This window comes from Pleurodeles waltl, chromosome 7 (assembly GCF_031143425.1).
Source record: "Pleurodeles waltl isolate 20211129_DDA chromosome 7, aPleWal1.hap1.20221129, whole genome shotgun sequence".
NCBI classification, from domain to species: Eukaryota; Metazoa; Chordata; class Amphibia; order Caudata; family Salamandridae; genus Pleurodeles; species Pleurodeles waltl.
In genome coordinates this window covers 394241721-394257568 of record NC_090446.1, presented here as the reverse complement: position 1 = coordinate 394257568, position 15848 = coordinate 394241721, and the positions used below count along the sequence as shown (strand labels likewise).

Sequence of the window (15848 nt, the reverse complement as noted above, 5' to 3'; positions counted from 1 at the left end):
TATTGGTGGTATATTTTGTGCATGACACAGGCAAACTTGAAAAGAAGGTTTCTCAGTTGTAGCCACAGAAATTGGATTCGACAGTTTGACACTGAGCACATTTTTATCAGTTTGAAAACGCATCTTACTATGGTAGTTTGGATGTTATGTAGACATTGAATACTTGTTTTTTGGAATGCCAAGATAGGCAGAGTTGCTGTACACTATAAAAGACTGTATAAAGGCAGTAGCCGCAGTGATTCTATATGCAAAAGAAAGAAAAGGGAGTATCCTGCTGAGGCCTGGAAACTGACTAAGGCAAATTCTGGTTGCTTGGTAAGTTTGTTTACTTCAGGATCCAAGCGCATACCAAGAACCGTAACTACTGAGACTTTTTGGGGCATTCAACCATTGAGGAGGGCCAGAGTGAAGAATCCTGTTGATTTATTTTGTTTTGTATAGGCAGTTTTCTGATTTGAGGGATTAAAGATTAAGGTAGTTTTGGATTCCCCAAGAGTTCACAGCCTCCATCATCTCCAAGCTTTATTAACATCTGATTGTCATCAGAATACAGATAGATTTTTACATTAACACCTTCTAATAGTGTTTCAAGGGATTGCATGTATAGGTTGAATGAGAAAGGAGAAAGGACAGATCCCTTTGGGACGCCCCAACAAAGAGGGCTTACAAGTTAGGTCTTCCAATGATTGTGGCTTATGCTTTCTTTTTATTTTGGCTCTGGTTGTGTTTTGCAAATAGGGATTCAGTATTGTCTGCAAGATCCTGGGGGCCACAGGCAAAATGTGTTTTAGGGACCTCTGTTCGGAACAACCTTTTATTTTATTTGCCATATTCTGCTAACTGAAACACCTTGATGTCAAACAATATTTAACAGTACGCTAAAGATTGAGATGGAGAAATAGATAAATGGGAGATAGAGAGAAAGGTCCCTTTCCATGGGCCAATTGGAAGGTGGGGACATTGGGCATTTGCCCACTTTCTCCATTCCTCTGTAGGGACTCTTAGTATAAATTCTTCTTCCAGCTGCAGAACATGACATACATTTTCAGTCAAATAACAGAACAAAACCTCTGGTATTGCAGGATGTAGTGAAACTCTGGAGGCAACCATGATACCATGATGTGCATCATGATGACATTTCTGTCGGAGATGCCCTTTTTTTGTTCTCCAATTTATATATTGTAGAAATATCCGAGACAACTACTTGGATCGGTTTAAGGTCTTTAAATTAACCTCATAACTAAATGTGGATCATAACGTAGTAGAATACAATATTCAGTGTAGCATTTGAGGCAAACAATATCGGAAGCAAATGTTGATAATAGGCGATGACTGAAATGTCACATGAAATTCACCAGAAATAATTTGAAATATTTAAGTGTCAGCTGAGAATGTTGTCATGAAGACTGTGGCTTTCATTTGACTTGAGAAGAAACTGACCAGAATCTTTAGGTCTCTCACCAGTACTTATAGAAAAGTTGTAACGATAGCTGATTGTAAGGAAATACCTCCTTGGCATGGTTACCCCCTGACTTTTTGCCTTTGCTGATGCCAAGTTATGATTTGAAAGTGTGCTGAGGCCTGCTAACCAGGCCCCAGCACCAGTGTTCTTTCCCTAAACCTGTACCTTTGTCTCCACAATTGGCACACCCTGGAATCCAGGTAAGTCCCTTGTAACTGGTACCCCTGGTACCAAGGGCCCTGATGCCAGGGAAGGTCTCTAAGGGCTGCAGCATGTCTTATGCCACCATGGGGACCCCTCACTCGGCACAGACACACTGCTTGCCAGCTTGTGTGTGCTAGTGGGGAGAAAATGACTAAGTCGACATGGCACTCCCCTCAGGGTGCCATGCCAACCTCACACTGCATATGGCATAGATAAGTCACCCCTCTAGCAGGCCTTACAGCCCTAAGGCAGGGTGCACTATACCATAGGTGAGGGCATAGGTGCATGAGCACTATGCCCCTACAGTGTCTAAGCAAAACCTTAGACGTTGTAAGTGCAGGGTAGCCATAAGGATATATGGTCTGGGAGTCTGTCATACACAAACTCCACAGCACCATAATGGCTACACTGAAAACTGGGAAGTTTGGTATCAAACTTCTCAGCACAATAAATGCACACTGATGCCAGTGTACATTTTATTGTAAAATACACCCCAGAGGGCATCTTAGAGATGCCCCCTGAAACCATACCCGACTTCCAGTGTGGGCTGACTAGTTTTAGCAGCCTGCCACACACCGGACATGTTGCTGGCCACATGGGGAGAGTGCCTTTGTCACTCTGTGGCTAGTAACAAAGCCTGTACTGGGTGGAGGTGCTTCTCACCTCCCCCTGCAGGAACTGTAACACCTGGCGGTGAGCCTCAAAGGCTCACCCCCTTTGTTACAGCACCCGAGGGCACTCCAGCTAGTCGAGTTGCCCGCCCCCTCCGGCCACGGCCCCACTTTTGGCGGCAAGGCCGGAGGAGATAATGAGAAAAACAAGGAGGAGTCACTGGCCAATCAGGACAGCCCCTAAGGTGTCCTGAGCTGAGGTGACTCTGACTTTTAGAAATCCTCCATCTTGCAGATGGAGGATTCCCCCACTAGGATTAGGGATGTGCCCCCCTCCCCTCAGGGAGGAGGCACAAAGAGGGTGTAGCCACCCTCAGGGCTAGTAGCCATTGGCTACTAACCCCCCAGACCTAAACACACCCCTAAATTGAGTATTTAGGGGCTCCCAGAACCTAGCAAGATAGATTCCTGCAACCTAAGATGAAGAAGGACTGCTGACCTGAAAGCCCTGCAGAGAAGATGGAGACACCAACTGGTTTGGCCCCAGCTCTACCGGCCTGTCTCCCCACTTCAAGAAAAACTGCAACAGCGACGCGTTCCACAGGGTCCAGAGACCTCTGAAGCCTCAGAGGACTACCCTGCATCTAAAAGGACCCAGAACTCCCGAGAACAGCGGCTCTGCTCCAAAGAAGAAACATCTTTGCAACAAAGAAGCAACTTTTAAAGAACACACGTTTCCCGCCGGAAGCGTGAGACTTTGCACTCTGCACCCGACGCCCCCGGCTCGACTTGTGGAGAAACAACACTACAGGGAGGACTCCCCGGCGACTGTGAGCCCGTGAGTAGCTAGAGTTGACCCCACTGAGCCCCCACAGCGACGCCTGCAGAGGGAATCCAGAGGCTCCCCCTGACCGCGACTGCCTGCTCCTAAGAACCCGACGCCTGGTAAGGACACTGCACCCGCAGCCCCCAGGACCTGAAGGATCCGACCTCCAGTGCAGAAGCGACCCCCAGGTGGCCCTCTCCCTTGCCCAGGTGGTGGCTACCCCGAGGCGACCCCCCCCCCCTGCCTGCCTGCTTCGCTGAAGAGACCCCTGGGTCTCCCATTGAACTACATTGCAAACCCGACGCCGGTTTGCACTCTGCACCCGGCCACCCCCGTGCCGCTGAGGGTGTACTTTTTGTGCTGACTTGTGTGTCCCCCGGTGCCCTACAAAAAACCCCTGGTCTGCCCTCTGAAGACGCGGGTACTTACCTGCTGGCAGACTGGAACCGGGGCACCCCCTTCTCCATTGAAGCCTATCTGTTTTGGGCACCACTTTGACCTCTGCACCTGATCGGCCCTGAGCTGCTGGTGTGGTAACTTTGGGGTTGCCATGAACCCCCAACGGTGGGCTACCTTGGACCCAACTTTGAACCCTGTAGGTGGTTTACTTACCTGCAAAACTAACAAACACTTACCTCCCCCAGGAACTGTTGAAAATTGCAGTGTCCAGTTTTAAAATAGCTTATTGCCATTTGTGTGAAAACTGTATATGCTATTTTGCTAATTCAAAGTTCCTAAAATTCCTAAGTGAAATACCTTTCATTTAAAGTATTGTTTGTAAATCTTGAACCTGTGGTTCTTAAAATAAACTAAGAAAAGATATTTTTCTATATAAAAACCTATTGGCCTGGAATTGTCTTTGAGTGTGTGTTCCTCATTTATTGCCTGTGTGTGTACAACAAATGCTTAACACTACCCTCTGATAAGCCTACTGCTCGACCACACTACCACAAAATACAGCATTAGAATTATCTCTTTTTGCCACTATCTTACCTCTAAGAGGAACCCTTGGACTCTGTGCATGCTATTTCTTACTTTGAAATAGTACATACAGAGCCATCTTCCTACACTGATTGTTTGGTTTGCGGAAAGAATCATTCAAGAGAGGCACTTCAGTCCTGCTTGTGAGGTCTGGAAAAAGGATTGTGGTGAATTGTGCCATGTGGGCAAGGGCAAAGTTCTATTGGCAGGTTGGGAGTTTTGATTTTCAGGCCTACTTAATTTTCTCTTCTTTTTCTGAATTGTTGAATGCAGTAAACAACTCTCTGAGGGTTGGCGGAAAAGTGGAGGAATAAGGGAATGAGATGGTGATATCCTCAATGGAGTCATGGATTTTTAAGATTTGTGATTCAAATTATGACATTTAACATTTGACACTGCAATGTTGCAGTTATCATATGGGTGTTCTTTATGATGTGCAGATTTCTATGTTATTGGAATGTGCATGTTTCTTATTTTGTTTGGTGATATATTTATGCATCCTGGGAAATGTTTGTGACCCTCTGAGTGTCTTTGTGTTTTCCCTTGTCTCTCTATCTTTCAGTGTATCTTACACACAGAGTATTGAGTTTCACACTGGCCTGCCTGTTCTAGGTGAAAGCTCAACACATTCATTCATTTTAACAAAGGCAGAATGGGCAGCCTATTAATTAATGAATGCATGTGACTCTACAATAGAAAAGTCAGAGTGCCAAAGCTCAGTACTATGGAGCCGGTGTTTTCTGAATCCACAACATCTAGTACCAACCACAAAGACTCTGCCAAACTGTTGATAAGATGAATGTATAAATCCCTCACAATATGATCATGTAAATGTGTATGTATAAATGCAGTTCATGAAGATTGTACTGTGATCAACCTCTACCTCCTTTGCAGATCTATGTTGAGTTAGACATCAGATACCAGCCTCCAGAAGGACCTGCAGGAAAATGGCTTGAAGAAGATTTCCTCAATCCCTTAGAGGACAGGTACTGAAATAGAAATGCCACTGGAATGTTGTACAAATTGTTTTCACATTAAATCAACTACATGACATTTTGTGATTGTTTAAACTTGCCGAAATTTAATTTTGTGTGGCGCTGTAGTTCACTTGATTTCTGAGAAAACACATATAAGTGCTCTGTCTCACACTGGTAATTTGTTGTCATGTCTGAAATGAGGAATAGCACTGAGGTTCACACAGGGAGATGGGCAGATAATCTGCAGACTGTAGCTCCGGGGCTATCTTAGTCTGGTGTATGTATGTGTGTATGTAATAGTATGTATATAGCAAAAGCCTAGCTGGGGAGCAATGCAGCACATTTCAACAATAGGGTTGATGTAAGACGATTCAATATTGTGTACATAAGTTGGGGATTTACAACCCTGAGTGGCACAATGACGTCTCCTTTGCTGCCATATGGTCTTACCTACAGCAGGTGGACCTGGAGCTCACAAGAGGTGCCTCCAAGAGTAGGGGCCTGATTATGACCTTGTCGGATGGGATACTCCATCACAAATGTGACGGATATCTCGCTCACCGTTTTAGAAGTTCCATAGGATAAAATGGAACTTGTAATTCTGGGGGCGGGATATCCGTCACATTTTTGATGGAGTATCCCATCCGCCAAGGTCTTAACCAGGTCTTTACTGTCTATTAGGGATTTACACATTTGAATAGCACAATTACCATACTTTTCACATATTTATAGCTGTATTACATTTCACTCGTTTACATTCTTGGGAAGAAGGAGATTAAGCAATTCACTGAGAATAACAGAGGTTGTATTAGAACCTTGGATTCCAAAGTCGACACAACACATAATTCAATAGGAATAACTTATAAGAAGGGTTTTGGGGGAGGCAAGGATCATGATTACAAGCTCTAGCACTACTGTTCCTGTAAACCTCATCACCAAGATAATAATCCAAGTCAATTTCTTTTGATCATTTCTGTCACTTGGTACGAATAACCAATGATGTAGACTGGTCTAAACCTACTTTTGCTATCAACTAATAGTACTACTCTATGGATTACTGTTTTATTGCATTCTTGCAAACATTTTGGTGTACTATTAACGCTGCAACAGTCACAATGCTAGGCTGGTTTTCAAATACACAATGGAGTCAAATCAAAACAGTTACAATTCATACAGTTCTTTGAGGTAAATGAAACTAGAACATTGCTCGTAGTAAAGACATGTAAGTGCCTTTTCCCATCCATTAAAATTAATTGTATAAGGAAGAAAGTAAAATGAGAAACAAAGGAGCATTTTGTCTCGTTTGAGAGCATCGTCAGGCTAGACTGTGAAGGCATAATAACATAACAACACATTTCCATGAACATGTGATCAACTGGCCAAAGATAAGGACCAAATGCCATTCTGATAATCTTCTTAATATAGGCATTGTTCACTGTTGCAGTGTCAGAAATATATAAAAAGTGTTTTTAGAAATTATATTTGGGTTGCTCGACAGTCATATGTGTATTTGAAAGTGTTCAAAGATATGCTTTGTCCAATTAAAATATTTACATATATACAGTCAAGTGTCAGATATGTAGCAGAACATTATCTATTATTTATTAAAATAATGCATGAATGCCTAGCAAGCCTCACAGAATTGATTCTTAAGAACAGCTTTAACAAAATACTATGTATTCTGATAAAAACACAGGCATCTGCTTGATGAGTTAAAATAATTCCTGTGGCCTGTTCATCAAAGGCTCATGAATTGTCTTTATGATTTAATTGTTGTTGAATCTACATGAATATTGTTTTCAGATAAGACAAAAATCATCTCCTTCCTCACTCTTCTTCCTGGAAAAATGTAACTTCATTGTTTGAGGAGCAATTTGCATGATCTTATTTTAAATTTAGTTGTTTAGAACCGTTGTGTCCATACAAACTAACCTACATTAAAACACAGAGTGATTTTATAAAAAGTGTTGCAAATATAGTTAAATAATCTATAATACAACACATATTTTAAAAACCATCCAGAAGATATATCAGAAGGCTTGAAATGAAAGTAAACCAAGCACAGAAGCAACAGAGGGCACTATGACTCTATTTGGAGCGACTCCTTCTTTCACTCCACACCTTTTGAAAATTACACAGAAATTAAGAAATTATCATTGGTTTAATTATTTTATATTGTTTTGCCGACTAACTAAGTTGGTCAATGAGTAAATATATATATATATATATATATATATATATATATATATATATATTCATATATTTAATTTTATGGCTGGCTAGACTCGTCATTTTAGTAACACTTTGTCACACAGTATATCTAAAAATATAAAAAGGTATTGAAACTTTGTACAGTTGAAATAACACTAGTTCATGCTACTATTTGCACACTGGGTGTAGATGATAGCCCCGTATAATTTGGAACAAATATAACAGTGAGCATATGAAATTACATAAAGTACCTTAACCAGTGCAACACACTAGAACAGACTGATTATTGTACTATTTTACTGCTTTTGTAGTGAGGAATAAAGCAAACATACGTTTTGCTTCATTTCATATGTGTAATAAGGGTAATGCTTAAGGCATTAGCAGCTATCGTTTATGCTTATTACATAAAAAGCCAAACATACCGCTGACTCCGTTTTTAACTCAGTTCACAACCTCAATTCTATAAGGTTTGGAACAAAATCTGTTCACATAACATATGTTTTTCAAATGTTTTTTAAGCTTACACAATGAACCTTCTGAATATGATAAATTAACACACAACTTTCTTCTTTTACGCTTATTTCACTAAAAATTAAGAAAAACATAGATTGAGTCAGATGAAAAGACATCACTGAGTCAAAATTGATAACTATTTTGTTGTTTTTCTTTTACAGCTCAGCATACATCATCCGCAATGTTGGCTTCAATGAACAAGAGTAAGTTTTGTGACTATAGCCACCAATTATATGTGATTTATGTTTATATTTGCATATGTTTAAGATTTTGCTTACTCCAATATGTGTGAGAATTGAGGTCAGATAATACTCCAATTGTTTCTAAAACATTTTTTGTACAAATGGTGTATTTGAGAAGGTTAATGGCTGGATTACTTACTGGTCATCTACATTATACCGGTCATCACTTCCTTTCACCAGTCCTTATCTAATGAGGTAAGCCACAAGAAGGTCACTTTGTTATTTATTTTCTCAAAGTGGGAGGTTTTAAACAGCTTCACACTGACAAAATTTCCAGTGGGAGAGCTGACCATCTGTAGGTTGTAATGTAAAAGGAAAGCATGATGATTTGACCATGGTACTGGCACTAAATCTATCCCAAAAATAACCCTGCTCCTTGTTCTACCCTAAAGTGCCTATGGCATTGGGACCTGTTCTGTCTCACATGCCAATAGCGTGTCAGACCCTACCTTTCAGGGTCACTGTTGGACTCACCTTTGTAGCCTAACTTTGAAGCTACTTTCAATACCTCTGAGCACCTGAAAGGTCTTCCTATTCTTTTAACACAGTTCTGACCTGCTAACATTCAATAGTGCAAGAGGTCCACCTAGTCTAATGGAAAATAAAGAGTTGGAAAATATCCTCCTATCAGTAATGTAGGTCGATTCAGACTATACGTACAAACTCTGGAGACAAGCTCAACACTAATAGTTCTGGTGCAATGTGAGTGAATGATTCTGTATACAGTGTTGATCGCAGCACATTGAATCCTCTTGCAGAAGTCACTATTACTAAAAAGATCTTTGCCTGCAAAGACTTTAAAGTCACCTCTTCCGAGGACTTAAGTAGTGTGCTTCTGAAGAACCATGTCCACAGTGACACATGTAAAGGAAAGGAATGGATCTAGCTGGAGGACATGAAAATGAGAAGCTCCTCAGGAGGCAGCTCTGTCAGTGCTTTGCTACCCACAGATTTCTCTACAAGCTCAAACTCCTGTCAATTGAGCCTTCAGAATGGAAATTACTTGACCTATAGATGAGTCCTCCAGGATCTTCTTAAGAATAGGATGGCCAAACTTGTGGATCCCTGTGTCGGAACAACACTTTAAAATTATTCCAGGGCTTACTATATGGCTTGATGGCAAATAGACACAATTGTTTTGGTTTGCTGATGATAACCTACTTTGATTAACTCAACCCTGGCCTCTCATACTGTAAACTGCCAGTACATTTGGCTGGGTAGCAATGACCATTTGAGAAGCAACAGTGCCGCCGAAGACAATGAAGCACTTATGTTCTTCCAACATGTGACACAACAATGGGAAAAAAATTATTTTGTACCTGTATGGGAGTACTGTTATTGTCCACTATACCTCCCTTCATATTTAGAACACAAACTGGCCAGTCAGGGGATCGGGGAAAGGAGAGCAGAAGACCCTCCAGACGTTGAACTGGTAGTGAATCTATTGCCTAGGCTTTATCACAGATTGGATGCATCTCTGCTGAAATCAAACAAGCTGAGAATGATCAATAGTACAAGTGATATGAAAGGAAGGCACCCTTCTTGAAAGAGTATGACTGGGAGGATGGAAACACTCTAACAATGGATCCATCCTGGACATTTCTAGTCTTGGAATGTGGGTGGCTTTGTGGGTGAGAAGGTGGATTTCTGCCCAACAGAAAACTTAGAGAACTTTATTTGTCATATTTTTCATGTTTCCCAGATTATTTATGCAACGCTTGTCATCATAATATCTGTCTGGCCCATAACCACCTTGTCCTCTTTTCAGAGATATGAACGCCATATGTGTGTGGTAAATTGCCAACTATCACCTTGATTTGGAGGACTTTGTTGCCTCTGTTACTTTTCAAGGACCATGTCTCATCTCATCTGTTGTGAATCCATGACCTTTCCTGCTTGCATCTCTGGGGATGAGCTGGGTGAATTGCGGATTCAGAATGAAGCCTCAAAAGAGATGTGATCTGACTAGCCTTCATTCCATGTAACTCGCAAGCTTTACACCCCCCAAAATCTGGAGACCAAAGCCAAAGAATGTAGTAGGTCAAAAGCCTTGGGAGACAATGAAGACTTTCCTTTATTTCTCCTTGGGCTTGAAACCAAGAAATTGTAGGAGGAGCATTTCTCAAATTGGAATAGTTGGGCTGCATTGGTACTTTTTTGCTTTCTTGGGAGGGTGGAGTCTTATGTCTGTTTGATGTCATACAGGGTTCTAAGAAACTCCAGCCCTTGGTTCGGGAGCTGGAGCAACATCATGAAAAAGATCAGCAAATACACATCTTGCAGGGAGTTACAGACTGTTGTGGTGTTTTCAGCACCTTGCTGGTAGGAGGGAACATGCAGAAGCTATTTATCTATGTCAAGATGGATAAGACTTACTTCCGAGTGCTTTAATCACATCACCACAGCCACACAACCTGGAGTTCAGACCAGATGACAGGACCTCATTTGTTAGTGTTGTCCCTTGACATTAAACCTATAAAATTTATAGTGAGCCAGAAAATGAGAATAGCAAAATAAACACTATGAAGGTCTATTGATGAGAAAACGTATTTGTTTCCCCCATCCATGATATTCAAACCTCTATGGATATGGAAAGGTGAACTTCTCGTCTTTTTTTTTTAGGTGTATATGTCAAAAGTAGAAACGTGTATATCACATCTCCTCCTTCATTCTGTCGTACATTACTAACTCTCCTTCTCCTAAACATTATCTATGTGTCTTGTAAGAGAGCTTGTGACTTTCGGGAATACATTGTCATAATCCCTGAAAGGGATGAAAAAGCTTAGAATTTTATGGAATTATCACCACCTCTAAAAACCATTGGTCTATAACAGATTCTCCTTATGTGCAATAAAATCATCCTAGCTGACCTCCATCCTGCTTGAACAGACTAGCCAACATAATTGATGGGACAGTGGTAGAGAGATTAGCTGATGAATGGCATTGCTGGAGTTGATATCTCTGTGAACCTAGGCCAAAGCTAATTAACAATCACATGACGAACATTGATGTTTTTGATGCCCAACCACTACTGTATTCTAGTTTGGTCAAAGGACTATGCAATTGTGCAGGCTGTCATTAGCATGAACAGTCTAGTGGCTGCAACCATAGAAATTGTTATCTGTACTGCTAATTCGAAATTGTTGCAAAATATTGGGTGCTTGTTGTATCTTCTGCACCAACATGGCGATTAACATTTTAGTTCGCCCTGTGACTCTACCACCTGCAGGAGTCAATAAAATTCCCCAGGGTAATGGCGTAGCTTTCACAAGTGAAGTAGGTGCATTGGCACCAGGAGTGTGAGGTACCCACTGCATTGCTTTTATGGCTGTTGTTTGCTACCTAAAGGGGAGGCAGGGATCCCATTTTCTTCACATACATTAAGGCTTAAGGAACGATTGTTATGCCACTAGCCCAGGAGTAGCTTAAATGATTAAATGGAGCACAAAAGACCTGATATGAAACAATTCAAAAAGCTTATGTATCTGTGATTGAGGTTTCCACTCTCCTGTCAAAAGGTCCACCAGTATAGCAACATGTTATGCTACTGTTATGTTAAGCATAAGGCATGGAAGCAATAAGTCCATATTTACTGTGGCAGGAAGTCCTTTTCAAACTCGGCACCTGGAGTATGTAAACTCTAATTCCGCAAGTGTGTTGTATAAAGATGAATGTAATGGAAGCCCAGCCACTGATGGGTCATAGAGCTGTTGGTATGGTTAGTTACTGGATTACCCAGGTTCTTCCTGATGTGGCCAACAACTCCCCTCTCATTTCACAGTGAACACAACAGCCAGACATTTCCACAGCTTCTCTTCTTCAGTTTCTGGCACACCTTTTCTTGCATTAGGGAGATGGCGCTTTGTCATTCATACTGTTTCTCACAAAAACACCAGCTGACTACTTCAATATATCTCTCATTGTGCTACTAATATAGCAATCAAATCTCTCGCCATACTGAAGGCTGCCAGACCAGCCATATGTGGGAGCTCCTACCAGAGTCTGTATCAGACAGACTAAAAATGGTTGTGAATGAATCCACCATTCCTATAGTGCATCATAAACCTTAACAAGGGGTATCCAGCCGCGACAACCTGTCCTTAAAGGTGGAAGGGTCCCACCCTCCTCCCCACATTTTTCCAACATGAAGAGTGCCTCTCAGGCTGAGCAAAGGTCAACTTGACAGATACCCTTCATGTTCAGGTCAGGCAGCCAGGCACTGTACCTGTGCTAAATACTCAGGCACCTGGCTGCCTGAGCTGAATTTTTCCAGGTTGAGGGTGTCACAGCCCTGGTGGCATGACCTCCTCAGCCAGGCAAAGCACTTAGTGGTCCTCCCTCTCTTGATGAGGAAAATTGTCACTGATAGCCTTGGACCTGGCCACTTCAGTTTTAAACCGTGAAGTGCCCAGATCGGAAGGTTCCTTACTGATGCTCATCACAGGCTAGGGTGGAGTCAGCAGTCTCACTGAGCCCAACCCACTCTGTAATGAGTAGGGGACTGCTGATGCCTCCTCAATGGATGACCCATAACAAGGTCAACCAAACAAGAGGAGGCGGCAGTATAAATCATCAGGAACCATTGAGATTTCTCTCTTATCACCCAAGACCACCGCTGTGGGTCAGTAAGTTCTTTTAAATGTTTGGTGGGTGCATAAATGCGTGAGTGTACGCATGAATGTATCTGTTTTTGTGAGTGCATTATGTGAATGGGTGTGTGTTTGCATGTGTATGTGCTTTTGAGTGGTGGCTAAATGTGTGCACATGTGTGAACGCATGGGTGTGAGTAGACATGTGTGATCCACCAGTCCTGTCAGCTCAAATTACAACCCACTTTTTGTATCCAGGCACATTTATAAATCCAACCAAAACTTAAGAAAATGGTTTGAGATTTTAGCAAGAGGGGAATCCCCTTTGATAACTGAAAATGATCTTCCTCCTGTTCCACGTTTTTTTAATGTGGGAGTGCAGAGTAGTTTTCAAGATGCTGATCTCATGTTTGTGATAACATATGACAAACAAAGCGAGAGTACATATAGTTGTCCTTTCTGGTATTATTGACAGGGGTGTAGCTTTGGGGGGGGCGGTGTTTTTAGTGTTATAACCCCCGAGACGGCCTGCCAAACACACATGCACTCTGAGGGGGAGTGCTGTGTGCACTCTCCGTCATTGCTCGTTATCCCGGTGGGCCTGCCCCTTTCCCAAAAAAACGATAATCAACACAGTTTTTTATCGTTTTTTGGGGAAAGGTTTGCAGCTGCCACTGCTGGCGGGTGGGGCGATACTACTCCACCGTTATTTGGGAACCGCCTCTGGTTGAACCGGACAAAGGTCTGCTGTCAAGAATGACTTAATATTGTCCCAAATTCTTTTGATGGTATCTTCTGTCGCTTTATGGAAGGAAGACTATAATGATTCCCTGCTGTTCATAGGGGAGTGTATGGCATTGGTTTCTTTCTGTCCCAGACTATGTAGTAGTTTAATGATCTTCACCTGGAAGAAATTGCATAGCATATTGCATAGCGCCTGCAATTGGGTTGTGTAGCTTATGTCTGCTTATAAATGAGCTAGTCTATGAATTTCAAGAACATCTTTGGTGGTGGTATTTGAATTAGCAATTGGCTTCCCCTTTATCATCTTTTAATATTTTTTTGTAATGTTGTATTTGAATTCAATATAGTTGGCTTTTCTCCTGGATCCCACATTATTTTCAGCCACTATCCATATTTTACATGTCTGTTTTGCTGAATGGAGCATCTCATTCTAAGCAGGAGCAGACAATTGTTTTCGATATAATGTAATCAGTTTTGTGGAGGTTAAGAAATCTAGGGACAATGGGTCAGATGTATAAAAATTTGGAATTGTGATTTCCAAATTGTAGTTCCTAGTGAATCGTAATTGAGAAATTGCAATTCCTAATGTACAGAAAGAACATATTTAAAAAAGTGATTCCTAGTGGGGTCGCAAATCACCCTATCTTATGAATATTAATGAGGTATGTTGCATTTTATTACCAACTAGTAATTGTGCCATCATAGGGATAATGGCATGCTCTGGTTAGAAGACCACCATGTCAATGATTGCTTTTAAATAAAGCATTTGTTTAAATTGCAGCCCATTTTCCCTGAAGGGAAATGGGATGCACTTAAAAAAAGAAAATTAAACATTTAAGTATTATTTGTTAAGAGGGGCAGTGGTCCATGGGATCCACTGCCTGCTCTTAAAAAATATTTTTTTGTATATTCTCAAAGGGTAAGGGGTCCCATTTGCAAATAGATTACCAACTCTTTTGAGGATGTGGTAAAAAATGTATGTTTTACGGATGGAATTCGGTCACAAAACATTAATACATTTCACTCTGATTTGGTATTTGGAAGGCAGGCCCTAAACACTACTGATCCAAATACCAAAACGTAAACCCAAATTATGATTAGCTAACAAGTTACCAAATGGCAATTCAGCTTTTGTACGTTAAAAAATATTTTTTGCGGTCTCATTCAGACAGATTCTGTGAATCAGGCTGTTTTGGCACTCAGAAAAGCTTTGTACATCTAACCAAAAGTTATCCATTTGTTTCATATTGTACCTTGTTCCAGGTCTAGTAGGTATTTAGTTTTGTCCAAGCTCTAGCCTGTCTTTTTGACTTCACCAATATCTCACAAGCATCAAATGGAGCGGGAATAGATTGATCTACTAAGATGATCAATTGAGCTTTATCTGCATAATTCATCAAGTTGATCCCACGGTTACGTATAAGGTAAACAAGAGCTTTTAAGTGAACATTGAATAGCGTAGGGCACAATGACGACCCCTGAGAAACTCTTTGACTGCTTAGTCTGAAATCAGGATGAAAAGGGGGAGATGGATTGCTTTACTCCTATTCTAGAGGTACGATTTGCACCACCAAAGAGCTGTACTTCTAACACCGACCTCTGCAAATCTGGTAATCAGTTTGAGACCTATCAAAAGCAGCAGAGATCTAATAATTCAAGAGGTACAACATGACTCCTGATTGCTATCATACAAAGACCGCCCAGAACGAAGACAAGGGCCAATTCAGTGCGATGGCCATGACGGAACCTAGATTGGGCAACGTCCAATAGGTGATTTTGTTCCAGGAAATCATACAAACATCTATTCACAAATTTTCCCATGATTTTTATTGGGAATGGCTAAAGCGAGATAGGTCAAAAATTGCTATGGTTAGAGGGATCGCCTGTAGGTTTTTTTAATAGGTGGACCGCCATGGCTTTATTGAACACATTAGACACTGGACCTGTAGCTAAGCAGAGGTTACAGTTAGAATGCAATGGCTCAGCCAGAAAATATGACCTTTCTTTCCATGCGTTTGGCCATAAAGGAGTGGGAGGGGATCCAGAAAATATGGAACTGGCTAACTTTAGAAAGCTGTCCGAATCAATCTGTCTGAATCAGTTGGCACGGGAGAATCTCTGCTTCCAGCAGAGGGTCCTTCCAATAACAAGTGACCTCCCACAGGGAATGAATCAACTGGCGAGGTGAAAAAGTTACACTACACTACATCACTACATCAGTTACAGTTCGGTGGAAACTACAGATAATACTTGAAATCCTGTCCTCAAAAACGGAACTCAGGTAATCTTGCTTAAGTTGAGTATGTAGAAATGTTTGTGAGACACAGGTGGGAGTTGCAAAAGAACGTGCAATAGAGAAGATTTTCGTAGCTGTATTAGGGGTATCCAAAATTTCCAAATCAACCTAGTTTGCTTTAGCAGAACTGATGAGCCTTTTATATGATTTCAAAGCTGCTCTAACTTTGATGTGAAGATCGGGTGACTAATT

The 15848-nt window shown here is 41.4% G+C and overlaps 1 protein-coding gene across 2 annotated transcripts in view; it reads left to right on the top strand.

Annotated features, from left to right (window-relative positions):
* The window catches only part of LOC138304105 (fer-1-like protein 4), a 1042026-nt gene that overhangs the window by 301672 nt on the left and 724506 nt on the right, over nucleotides 1-15848 (top strand). For both annotated transcript variants that reach the window (XM_069243852.1, XM_069243853.1), the window contains 2 exons: nucleotides 4979-5070; nucleotides 7947-7988. In XM_069243852.1, the coding sequence (XP_069099953.1) occupies nucleotides 4979-5070; nucleotides 7947-7988 (134 nt within the window). The remainder of the gene's footprint in view (nucleotides 1-4978; nucleotides 5071-7946; nucleotides 7989-15848) is intronic.